General features: G+C 62.6%; 1 protein-coding gene across 3 annotated transcripts in view; it reads left to right on the top strand.

Annotated features, from left to right (window-relative positions):
* SPIRE2 (spire type actin nucleation factor 2) overlaps positions 1-12,472 on the top strand; it is a 32,238-nt gene that overhangs the window by 7,360 nt on the left and 12,406 nt on the right. For 2 of the 3 annotated variants that reach the window (XM_047793536.1, XM_047793539.1), the window contains exons 2-8: positions 3,950-3,990; positions 7,803-8,159; positions 10,611-10,691; positions 10,785-10,949; positions 11,363-11,449; positions 11,578-11,701; positions 11,797-11,966. In XM_047793536.1, coding sequence (XP_047649492.1) covers positions 3,950-3,990; positions 7,803-8,159; positions 10,611-10,691; positions 10,785-10,949; positions 11,363-11,449; positions 11,578-11,701; positions 11,797-11,966 — 1,025 coding nt within the window. Of the gene's footprint in view, positions 1-3,447; positions 3,507-3,949; positions 3,991-7,802; positions 8,160-10,610; positions 10,692-10,784; positions 10,950-11,362; positions 11,450-11,577; positions 11,702-11,796; positions 11,967-12,472 lie in introns of those variants that run through there. The other variant, XM_047793538.1, reaches the window with a different exon arrangement.

The following is a 12,472-nucleotide window of genomic DNA, read 5'->3' as shown; positions in this document are numbered from 1 at the left end:
GGGTTAAAGATCGGATGTTGCCGCCGCTCTGACGCAGATCACAGCTACCGTTGGGGTTTGAGCCCCGGGCCGGGAACTTCCACATGCTGCAGGTGTGGGCAAAACCCCCCCACCCCACCCACAGCACAAATTGACCTCCTCACAGCCAGAGAGGTCAGAAATTGAGGATAATTAGCTGACCCACACCTTCACTTTCATCCGATGCCCCGAGCTCCCCTGGCGTGGTAACACAGTGTGGCTATGGGTCCTGGGCACCGGCCTGTGACAGCTTGGGTCTGTCATTCCGCTGACCATGGAGGGGGAATTACGGAGTAGAATGGACGCTGCTCCTGTAGCCTGGATTCCACCAGCAGCAGCAGCAGCCGAGCACGGGTTCCAGCCAGTGCTTTACTGTGGCAGGTGCACACCCCTGAGCCTGCTGTTGGTCGGCTCGGCCCAGATCCCACATCGCTGGGTCCCACACAGGAGTGTCTGAGTCTGCCCAGGTCAGGCCGGGCCTGGGCGTCTGCCCTGCTGTCAGGGCCCCGTCATGGTGACACGGCTGGGCACGGAAACCCTGGCCCACGCTAAGAAGGGGTCCCCCAGCTCTTGCTGGAACACCTCCAGGGCTAGGATGGCTCATTCCATCCCCAGGTGGCTGGAGAGGTCTGGGGGTCGGCTGCAGAGCCAGGATCACAGGTGCCGAACCCCTCCCAGGCGACCTTGTGCTGCGAGCTTCTCTCCCTCTCTGGGCTGCGTCGTGGGGCCGCAGTGGGCTCTTGGAAGGCTGCAGTGACTGCCACGAGCTGCGGAGAGGACACCTCAGTCAGAATTTGGTCTTCATCCGAGGGCGCCTCCTGTCTGTTGGACCAGCGGTGGGGTGTCCCTGGGGCTGTGCCCAGGACGCGCTGGCAGGGGTTGGGTGTGTGGATGCTTTGCCGGGCAGAGGAGCTCCGAGCTGCTCTCCCCAGGCCCTGGCGAAGATGCAGAGGATGAGCGGAGCCTGTATTTTGCTCGGGGCAGGCACTGCTCTGGCCAGCACATGTCCAGGAGGACTGGCTCCTGGGTTTCTGCCTCAGGGAAGACCACACCCCTGCCTGAAGTGTGAGTTTAGGGCGGAAGCAAACGGGGAGGAAGAGCCTGCCGCAGTCACAGGGTGCCTTTGACCCATTTGGCAAACAGCTTCCAGGCTCGAGCGGGTATTGGCCGCAGGTGGCCCCCACACCCTCTCCAGCTCGTGCTTAGCGGGAAGAAGCAGGAGCGAAGGGGATTGTGGGATCCTCCAAGGCCATTCTCTGTCCTGGCCCCAAGCCCAGTGCAGGTCCCAGACCTGAGCTGTGAACCAGGGACAGTGGCCCTGCCCACACCCTCGCCGGGCACTGTACCCTGGGCAGGGTCTGCATCTGTACCCACTTGTGGTCTGAGGTTGGAGAGATGAGCCCAGAATCAGGACCACATTCGGCACCTGAGCAGTGCTCCTGTCCCCCCGCCGACCCATGCCCCAGGAGGGTGGTGGCGGAGGCCCGCTGGTCTCTGTCTGCCAGCCCTGCCTACTGGGCTGGCGGAGGCACTTGCTCTGTGAGCCACCCGGGCACTTCCAGACTGCAGGGCCCGTGGAGATGGCTCTCCCCCAGCCAGACCTGCCATTTTTCCATTTTCCACCACGACAGGGTCCTTGTCAAGGAAGCTCCCCATCCCGATCTCTCACTTCTTATTTTATAAGAGCTACCGGTGCCGCGTTCCTTCCCAGGACGTCTTGGCGAGGCCGTACTTATCTGCGGGGACAGAGCCCCAGCAGAGGGGCGATGGCAGAACCAGGCGTCCTGCTTCCCGTTCCTACGCGCTGGGCACCAGTAGCCAGTGCTGGCATCTGTGTGGGTCTGTCTGCTCCCCCCGTAGAGTTTTTTAAGTAAGCAAAAGGTAGTTTGCAGGGCGCCACGTGAGCACGTTGGTTGTACCTGGGTTTTCCGGGGTCAGCAGGGTGTGGTCTGGGGTCTGGCGGTACCCAGGGCGGGTCCATTTCTTCTCTTTTTTGGCCACACCCATGGCATATGCAAGTTCCCGGGCCAGGGATGCCTTCCGTGCCACTGTGGAGGCCTGCGCCTTACATCACCAGGGAACTTCCAGCTCGGCCGTTTCTTAGCTGTGTGGTCTTGGGTAAATTTCTTCATCCATCTGAGCCCATTTCCTTGGCTGCAGAGAAGGAGTTGTGGCACCAGCCTTCTTGAGGCAGCTGCCCAGTCGAAGCTGCAGTAAGTGGTTTGTTAGTTCTGCAGTGAAGCTCTGAGCACATATACTCTGCGAAACCCCCAGGCTCCCTAAGTCCTTGTGACTTGAAATCCAGTTGGTTCATGACCAGTCACCTTCCAGATGCTGCTGGGTTTATAAAGAACGCTGAGGGCTGGCTGCCCCCAGCCCCCTTAATGTCAGGGTAACTCAGGGCCCTGGCCCTGTCAGGACAAGCACCTTTGCCCCGAGTCTGATTTGTGCCCCCTTCCCCCCCGCCGTAGGCTCTGACCTGTCACAGCTACAAACTTTGACTGAGGGCCCAGCAAGCCCGCAGCAGAAACGGCTGGCTGCTCACTTTCCTATCAGCTCCCCTGACTCGGGAGTGGCGTGTGTTCCACGATTTCACGGCCCCACCCCGCAGGCTCCCTTTGTCCTTGGCAATCTTCCTGCCTGTTGATGGCATATTGTGAAAATATTTGCAGGCTTAGCAGGTTCACTTAGCCGAGAATGCCACGGGTGCTGGGTTTTATGCAGCTCAGTCGAAGGCAGCTAGAATTCACACGCACAGTTCTGCGTGCTTCACTAGAGGAAGGGTGTGGAAACAGGTGAGTTTTCTGTGGTTCGTCCAGCCTGACCTCTGGGGAGGCCCAAGGGTGGCTCCGGGGGCTGCTGGAGTCCAGATTCCCGGCCTCACCCAGCACCAAGTTACCCGCCAGGACACCTTGGAGCAAATAGGCTTCCCTGCTGGGGCTTCTGTTTCTTCATCTGTGAAATGGGTACCAGAACCATCACCCTCCCAGGCTTTACACAGGCTACAGGAGTGAGTACCTGTGAATGTGTCAATTCAGTGCCACGTTTATAATAAACATAATACCATGCCTGGACCCGGAGCTCCCGTTGTGGCTCAGCAGGTTAAGAATCCGAGTAGTGTCCATGAGGATGTAGGTTCGATCCCCGGCTTCGCTCAGTGGGTTAAGGATCCGGCGTTGCTGTGAGCTGTGATGTAGGTTGCAGATGCGGCTTGGATCCCGCGTTGCTGCGGCTCTGGTGTGGGCCGGCAGCTGCAGCTCCAACGTGACCTCTAGCCTGGGAACCTCCATATGCCGCGGGTGCAGCCCTAGAAAAGACAAATAAATAAATAAAATAAAATGCTTGGAGCCCAGTTCAGCAGCGGGACTTGAAGCCGTTTTCTTGGAATCTCTGGCAGGAGAGGCCCCAACCCAGAGACGGTGGCCAGATGCCACCTCGCGGCACAGCTCGGGGACTCTGGAGCAAAGCGGCGTTTTGATAGAGCCCAGGTGTGTCATCTCACTGGCGTGGGGTGCACAGCCTCCAACCGAGAGGGCCTCCCTGCAGACTGAAGCTGCTCCCTTCCTCAGCCCTCTACACTCTCGCCCCAGCCGTGCTGCCCTCGGGTGCAGGTGGACCCCACGGTCCTGTTGGCTGCTCCCCTGAGTGGTCACTTTGAGGTGTGACCGCTCGAGGGCGGGCAGGGCTGTCTTGGCCGCTGACTGTCGGCCGCTGTGGCCAGGCCGCCGGGCTTTCCTGGTGCCCGGCCCAGAGCTGGGCCTTGTCAGTATCCGTCCGGTGGCTGATGGCTCAGCCCGCTGGAAGCTTTCTGGTTCTCATGGGGACCGTGGGGGAAGCACTGTGTGTTCCTGGGGGGATCTGGGGGGTCAGGCCTGCTGGTTGGATCCTGGGGATCCTGCAGCGTCTTCACACCCGTTCTCTCCTCTTGCAGAGCCCACAACCATGGTGTCACCGGCCAGCTCGGAAGCCCAGGTATGAATTTTCAGCTTCCTTGACACGGATCGAAGCTTAGGTATACCACATAATGGGAGGTTGAAGCCCATGGAGCTGGAGTTCCCTGGTGGCTCAGTGGCTTAAGGGGTCCCGTGTCGTGACTGCGGTGGCTACTGTGGCCCCGTGCAGCGGGTGTGGCCGACAAAAAAAAGGAAGGACGTCAGGTTATACAGTCATTCCTGAGAGGCAGGGCGGGGACAAAAGGCACTGTGGGCTCGGCGGGAGGGCTTGGTGAGGGCACATGGGGTGGGGGCAGGGACCTCGGTGGGCGTGAAGGGCAGCAGAAGTGATGTTACCTCCCCCGACCCCAGCCACCGACCCCTGACCTCTGCTCCTCAAGGCCCCCCAGTGAGCAGAGGGAGGTGGCCAAGGTGACAGGGGCTGTGGGCTCCCTGGACACAGGGGGTTGGGTCTTGGGGGCCAAACAGGAAAAGCAGCCCGAGAACCAATGGCCAGGAGCCCCCCGCCCCGAACCCCCCTCTGGCTACGACCTCCTGCCCTGTTCCCTCCCCGCCAGCTAAGTTTGTCCTGAATTTGATGTTTGTTCCGCCACTGCCTTGTGAACAGTTTTGTGCAAATAGGTTTTTTAAAATTAAGCGCAGCGTTATACCACGGCGTGTGCCGAAAGAAGCTGTGTTCCGTTGTGGAGAATTTAAAAGCAATAGTAAAACCATCCCGAGGTTTCTTGTGCTCATCACCACATGGTGGCAGTTCCTAAAACGTCAGCGATAAGACTGGACGTGGACCCTGGCGTTCAGACGACATGCGGATTTTCCGCAGGGCTGCCCAGCGCTCTTGGGAGGGACGCTCTCCTTAGTTTTCGGGCATCGGAATGGGAGGGGCCAGCGGTGTGTGTTCCCGAGCCACTCGGCTGCTCTGCGAGGCCGGGGCTCCCAGGCCCTGCTGGCCACCCGCCCCGAGTCGCCTAGTTCAGCCCCGCGCTCCGAGGGGCACAACCGCTGTCCATTCTGAAAACATGTACAAGGCGCTTGGCACATGGGGGTCCAGTCCGCCTGGAGGCTTGAAAACTCACCCCAGAGCCCCACCCTCGGAGAGGGGGTGGAGGAGCCCCCCCTCCTGTTTGCCCCGATTCTCGCCCTGTCCCGGGCCTCGGGAGCCCGGCTCCCACACGCCGCCGGCAGGCAGGGCTGAAGGTTCCAGACTGGCTCGTTGCCCGGGCCCTTCCTCGCAGGAAAACAAAGGGTCTTCGGCTTCCAGGGCCGAGTTCCACCCTCGGGCTGGGACACAGGGCAGCTTTTCCCTGAGCCACTGTCCCCCGAGCAGCTCACGGTGGAGTTAACCCGTTCCCGGATGGGGGCCCATCAGGCCAGCGACCTGAGGAGGGGGGCTCGGCCTGCGCCCCCATGGTGGTCTCCTGAGGAGAGGCCGTGTCAGAGCCGCCCTGGAGCCAGCAGGGCATCGGGCTGAGCCTCTGGCCGAGGACGGGCAGGGGGAGTGGGCACGAAGCGAGTCCTTGCCAGCCCCGCAGTCTGGAGGGGCATCCGGCCGCTTTCTGGAGACCCCGCGCCCCAGGCCAGGGCCCCACAGGCTCCTTCCCAGTGGGACCAGCTCCAGGCCTTGTGCTTCTGACTCAGGGTCCCAGGGTGCGGAGCTGGGGCAGTGCCCTCGCCTCCTGCCGCAGACGTCAGACAGCCGCCGGGCGGGGAGCGTTGTGGGCGTGTGGCGTGAACTTTGCTCCCATTGAGCTTCCTCTTCCCACGTGTCCCCCGCGTCCCCTGCACCGGGGTGACGGCCTCCCCCCCCTCCAGGCCGAGGATGTTTTCTGAGGTGTTTCTGCAGGATAGAGAGGGGCCTGTTCTTGTGCCCTGTCCCCCCACTCCTGCCCCACACTGGCTCTTACCCCCCCCCCGTCCAGTGTCCACACTGGCTCTTACCCCCCCGTCCGGTGTCCACACTGGCTCTTACCCCCCCGTCCGGTGTCCACACGGGCTCTTACCCCCCCCCCGTCCAGTGTCCACACTGGCTCTCACTCCCACCCCTCGGCTCGGCCCTGCCCGTCGCCTTGGGGTCCAGGAGGTGAGGTCACAGGAAACAGGCAGGTGACCAGAAGGGGCCCCGAGACCAGGTGGGTCAGCCTGCCCGCAGCGGGGGTGGTTCCATCTGTCAGCCCACCCGACCCCAGTCCCGTGTGGCTGCTGCCCGTTGCCGTCAGGTGCACCCCCGCCCCACCCCCCGTGAAACGAGAGGTGACCTCGAGGTCTGTGGCGAGGTCAAGAGGCAAGGAGCTGCTGTCATTTTGCTGTGCGGCTATCTTTCGCACCTCTGTCAGGAGGGAAAGTATGAAAGCCGTTTAAATCACAGAAAGAACTCTGTGGTAACGGAAGTACTGTCGTCACCACTCTCCGCCCTTGGGCTCAGCTGCGCCCTCCACTGCCCGGCGGGCATCTCCCTGTGGGAGCAGGTCCCCCGCCGTCGTAGGGCCACGTATGAGCAGGGGCTGCAGGTGCAGCCGGCACTGGAGCAGCATACCATCCTCCACAGAACCTGGACTCCGTGAAAACAGGACTCCCTGCTAAGGACTGAAAAACATGGAGTTAGGAGCTCTCTCTCCTGCAAGCCTCTGATTTCTAAAGCGCTAATACACTTTAAAAAAAAAAAAAATCTTATTGGGAGTTCCCTGGTGGTCTAGGGGTTAAGGATTCAGCTTTGTGAATGCTGCGGCTTGGGTTTGATCCCTGGCCTGGGAACTTCTGCATGCTGTGAGTGCAGCCAGAACAAATCTTACTGGAGAAAGAAGTGCATGCACATGCACAGCCAGCAGAACCGCACCGTGGGCCCCACGGGAGGTCCAACAGTTGAGGGTATGCCTGTCCTGGTGGCCCCGAGCCCCTTCCCCTACGCAGGTGCAGTTATTTTTTAGGTTTTTCTTTTCCAGGTTAAATTTACATGTAACTTAAAATACTTCATTGAGGGGCTATTGTGAGTTCAAGTATCCACCATATTATGTGTAATTAAGCAGTCATTCCAGCAGCATTTATCAAATAAGCTAGTCTTTCTCCTCTAACTTAAAATACACTATTATAGGAGTTCCTGTTGTGGAGCAGTGGAAAAAAATCTGACCAGTATCCATGAGGATGCAGGTTCGATCCCTGGCCTCGCTCGGGCGTTGCTGTGGGTGGCTGTGGTTTAGGCCTGCAGCTGTAGCTCCACTTTTGACCCCTAGCCTGAGAACGTCCATATGCTGCTGGTACAGCCCTGAAAAGCAAATAAAGAAACAAAATAAAATATACTATACTATTTATAGCACACTAGACCCTAATGTTTAAGTAGGTTACCTCCCCGTCCTTTTTAAATGGAGTGGGGGGGGAACTTGACAGTGAGCTGTGACCAGTGTTTGCACCGCCGAAGCTGTTAAATGTGGCCTCCGGCCGCAGAAAGTCCTGCTCTGTGCTGTCCCCAGTTCCGTCCTCTGCGCGGCTGCCCAGTACCCGGCTGCGCCCAGCGGGTTCACCGCTCCACCGCTGTGTTTCCTTTCTGTTGGTTAAGTCCCTGGGAGAGGAGCTGCAGTCACGTGTTAGGTGGCACGTTTGCTAAGAGCTTGCCACTCAGTACCCGGGTGGCTGTGCAGTTTGGGGATCACCCTGCCCTGTTCCACGCTTGGGCGGCCTGTGGGGCACCCCAGCCCCGGGGGCAGCTGGAGTTCCATTTCACCCTGGGTAGCTGTGACCTTCTCCTCCAGTGGCTGGGACCCAGGACTGCGGCTGTCCCCCTCGGGGCACCCCTGCCTGTGTGCCCGGCCCCTGGTGACTGTCGGGGCCCCTGTCCCGCAGGTGGTGCAGTCGCTGGGCTTTGCCATCTACCGTGCGCTGGACTGGGGGCTGGACGAGCACGAGGAGCGGGAGCTCAGCCCACAGCTGGAGCGGCTCATTGACCTCATGGCCAACAGCGACTGTGACGACAGTGGCGGCGGGGCGGCCGACGAGGGCTATGGGGGCCCGGAGGAGGAGGAGGAGGCCGAGGGCGGCCCCCGCGCCGTGCGCACCTTCGCACAGGCCATGCGCCTGTGCGCTGCGCGCCTGACGGAGCCCCGGGGCGCCCAGGCCCACTACCAGGCCGTGTGCCGCGCGCTCTTCGTGGAGACGCTGGAGCTGCGGGCCTTCCTCGCCAGGGTCCGCGAGGCCAAGGAGGTGAGCCGAGGAGGACATGGGGCTTCCAGGAGGCCCCGGAGGTGAAGGCGGGACAACGGGAGGGGTTGCAGCCGGAGAGGGGCGAGGAGACCAGGAGGCGGGGAGCCAGGTCTGCAGGGCCAGGCCAGGCTGTAAGTTCCCGGCCCTGCGGCGCACCCTCTGTCCCGCGGGGAGTGGGAGTCCGGGCGCAGGCCTGCGAGTGGCACAGCTCCCTTGGGGCACTGTCCTGCCCTCTGGCACTTGCAGCTTGACCCTCACAGCCTCTCCTTAGCCGACTGTGCCCAGGAGGGAGCGGGGCGCAGAAACCGAAGCCCCTGGTTCCCAGCACCTTCAGCCCGTGGCCTCGCCCCACTGTCTCCAGGGTGGTCGTCAGCGTCTCTGAGCCCCGCTTACACCTGCAAGGGGAGCTGTGCCTCCTGCCTCTGGTTCTTGCCAGGTGCTGGTTCCTTCTGAAAACGGGAAGCTGAGGGCAGCCACTTGCTCCTGCCCAGGACCCACGCAGAGGGGCCCACGTGCTGACGTGCTGGGGAGGTGGGCAGCTTTCGGGGGAGGATGCTGGCTCAGCTGTTTGCCCCACCAGTGACAGGCCCACCTCCCCTCCGCCACCCTGCCTGGTGAGCACCCACTTGACAGGTGAGCCGTTGGAGGCTCCACGAGGCTGTGTCTTGCTCCACGTCGCAGCTCGTACAGGGCAGAGTCCCAGCTGGCATTCTGTCCCAGGCTGCTCTGCCTCCTCGTGGCCCCGAAGGCAGGAGACCGAACTTTCCTGCAGCCCTCCCAGCCTCTCCCTCAGGAGGAAGTGACGGGTTTCCTTGAAGCGGGGCGCCCAGCGCCCAGGGACCCTGCCTCCACCAGCGCCTCAGGGAGAGAAAGCAGAGACTCGGGCGTGCCCGGGGGGGACGGCCTCCGCGCTCTCTGGCTTAAGTGGCAGGAGGTGTTTTGGGAAGTCACTGCTGCTGGTCCCTGATCCACCCTGACCCTCTGTGGGCATGTGTCTCATCTCTTTCCCCAAGGCGGTTTTTCGGGCCGGCCTCCCTGGCTCTGAGCTTGAGCACGCCCTCGGGGTGGTACTCACTGATCTGAGCCCCAGGGCAGGGCAACTCAGATGCTGCTTGGCTCCCTTGGCCTCGTCTGCAGTCAGTCAGTAGCCCAGCCTCCCAGCCCCACCCCCAACTCCTGGCATCTCAGAGGTGTCCTTCTAGTGCCCTAACTGTGGACAGTCTCAGCGCTGTCCTGTCATCCGTTCTGCTGCCGAGACCAGGTCTTGACCCAAATAAAAGCTCTTTAGGCGCAAACAGCTCTAGGCTTGAAGCAGTTTCCCCAGGAGAGCTCCAGGCAATTGGGAGGGGGGGACAGGGTGGGGCGGGGTGGGTGGGGCTCCAGCTGGCTGGCATTTGGGGGCCAGGTGTACTCAGGGAGGACAGGGGACCCACCTTCATGCCCTTTGTCCGCAGGGTCACACACAGGTCTGTTTTTAGCATCACACACCACGTGCTTGGCAGACTTGGCAGAGGGTTACAGTGTCCCAAAGCAGTTTGGCAAGTGGCTTGGGTGGAAAGCCAGGGTAACCGATTCTGTCTTCCTCATGGGGGGGAGGCTGTGTGGTCAGATGCTTCCCCAGGGTGAGGGGGTTAGTGAGAACATAGCCCCAGCTGCTGCCAGGGTCCAGGGCCAGGAATCTAGCAGCCTCTGCCCAAATCCTCAGCGGAGAACAGTGCACCAACGCTCCCGAGCTTCCCGGGCACCTGCTGCGATGGCAGCATTTCTCCCAGTTCGTGAGATACGGTCCTGGGGCTCCGCGAACTTGCTGAATGCCTTCCCCTCTCAGGCACTGTCCACCCATCCATTCACCCAGTCAGCCAGTGTTTAAGACCTAGCGTGACCCGCAGTGCTGGGAGCCAGGAACACTGAAATAAAAAACGCCCCCCAAACTGGCCTCAGGGAGCCGGCCGTCCAGATGCCAGTCAGAGGTGGAGGCCCAGAGGGGTCGCGTGCAGAGCTGGCAGCTGCTCCCTGAGGGGGGTTGTTCCCTGGGGCAAGAGGCAGGGAGTTCCTGGGGAGCTGAGGTCTGAGGCCCCTCGGGATGGGGCGCCTCCTTGCCTGCACCTGCTATCTGTGGAGGACGTGACGCCTCAGTGGGGCGGGCGGATCCGCTGAGAGGAGGCAGGGTCTTTTGCAAGCCGGGAGGCTCTGCATGGGGGTTGGGGGGCTGATGTCCTCTCCCTGCCCTGGCCCGGGAGAAGGCCAGTGGGACACAGGGGCTCCTGTGTGGCTCCACGGTGGTCAACTGGGTTTCGCCAGATCTCTCTAAGCCCCAAAACCTTGGCCAGCGTGCCCACGGGTCCCTCCTCCAGCTGGTGGCACAGAGAGTGTGTGGACACATCCCCGGGGACAGGTCAGCAGGGCCGCACACTTGTGGCTGTCGTTCTTCTGTTTCCCCTGGACTGACAGATGCTGCAGAAGCTTCGGGAAGATGAGCCACAGGCAGAGAAGCCTCTGGTGGAGCTCGACAGCCTGGGGCGCACGGACTGGGTAAGATGCGGCCCCCGCTGGCCCGGGCACCGCCGGGGCGTCGCCCAGGACCTCGGCCTGAGGCTGAGGGCGCTCTTGGTCTTCTTGGCCCAGGCCCGGCTCTGGGTCCAGCTCATGCGAGAGCTGCGCCACGGCGTCAAGCTGAAGAAGGTGCAGGAGCAGGAGTTCAACCCCCTCCCCACCGAGTTCCAGCTCACGCCCTTCGAGATGCTGATGCAGGACATCCGCGCCAGGAACTACAAGCTGCGCAAGGTCATGGTGAGCGGGGCGGGGCGTCCACGCCCGGCCCTCCAGGCGCGGGAGCCCTGCTTGGTGTGCTGGCCACGGACCGACATCTCGTGGCTCGGGGCCCTTTCAGGGACACTGCGTGACAAGGGCAGGGAGACGGGGGCCCAGGGGCAGGCGCCGAGGCTGCAGGGTTGTCCCATCTGTGGCTCACGCGGTCCCCGCTGGGGGCCATTGTCGCGCCGAGAATCTTAAACCTGTGCGTTAATTTCATTTTGACGCCTCTTCTATGAGGCGCTGCCACTGACCCGTCTCCACGAGAAGAATCCGCGGCGCGGGGAAGGCTGGTGGTGAGGCCGCGAAGGCCACAGCCGCCAGGTGGGGGCGGGGGGTGGCGCTGTCCTCGCACAGCCGGGCCTCAGCCCCCTGCCTCCCGCCCCCTGCAGGTCGACGGGGACATCCCTCCCAGGGTGAAGAAGGACGCCCACGAGCTCATCCTGGACTTCATCCGCTCCAGGCCGCCGCTGAAGCAGGTACCCACTGGGCGCCTCTGCGGCTGCGGGAGGCCTGCCTGTCCCAGGACCTCTCAGGACCTCCGCCGCCGCCCCTGCGGCGCCGGCGCTGGGATCCCTCAAGCCCCAGCCCGCCTGCCCCCTCGCAGGTCTCCGAGAGAAGGCTCCGCCCCTTACCCCAGAAGCAGAGGACTCTGCACGAGAAGATCCTGGAGGAGATCAAGCAGGAACGCAGGCTGCGCCCCGTGGAGGGCAGGCACCGGGACGGCCGGGGTGAGCGTGGCACGCCCCCCCCCCCCCAGCCCCCGGCTTCCCTCCGCCACCCCGCACTGCCCCGGCCGAGCCTGCCTCACCGCCCTCCTCCCCAGGCTTCGGCTCTCTGCCCTGCATCCTCAACGCCTGCTCTGGGGATGTCAAGTCCACCTCGTGCATCAACCTCTCCGTCACGGATGCCGGGAGCAGCGCCCAGCGCCCACGGCCCCGGGTTCTGCTCAAGGCGCCCACGTTGGCCGAGATGGAGGAGATGACCACGTCTGAGGTCAGAGCTCGCAGGTTCCGGAAAGAGACCAAGAGAGGAGGTGCAGGGGCTGAGCCCAGCCAGGGTGCAGCGTCCAACTGTGGGGGGCCTCCCCTGCCATGAAGCTGGTATCCTGCTGTGGGGCTGGTTCTGCCCAGCAGCGGGGGTGGGCGGGCAGGCCTGGCAGGGCTTGGGCACCTTCTCGTGGTGGTGGCTCAGAAGAGTGGCTGGCACAGTGGCCTCAGCACAACAAGGCTGACGTGGGCTCCAGTATCCTGGGGCTGGGAAGCTGGCAGCCCCACTCGGAGGTGAAAAGCCCTCAAAGTCCAGCGTGGCCACCATCCTGTCCTCTCCAGGACTCTCCGGGGGCCTCAGGCAAGGGTTAGGCTGTTGAGGCACCTGACTCCACAGCACAGAGGCTGCTGGGCTGGGCCCTAAGGAGAGGTTGGCTCTGTGCTGTCGGCCTCGGTCCGGGTGCAGGGCACTGATGGGCAGGAGGATCAGGGCAGCGCTGGGCTGGTGCGTCC

Source organism: Phacochoerus africanus, chromosome 8 (genome assembly GCF_016906955.1).
Source record: "Phacochoerus africanus isolate WHEZ1 chromosome 8, ROS_Pafr_v1, whole genome shotgun sequence".
In the NCBI taxonomy this organism is placed as follows: domain Eukaryota; kingdom Metazoa; phylum Chordata; class Mammalia; order Artiodactyla; family Suidae; genus Phacochoerus; species Phacochoerus africanus.
The sequence above is the reverse complement of the archived record's forward strand: the minus strand, read 5'-3'. Positions and strand labels throughout refer to the sequence as shown.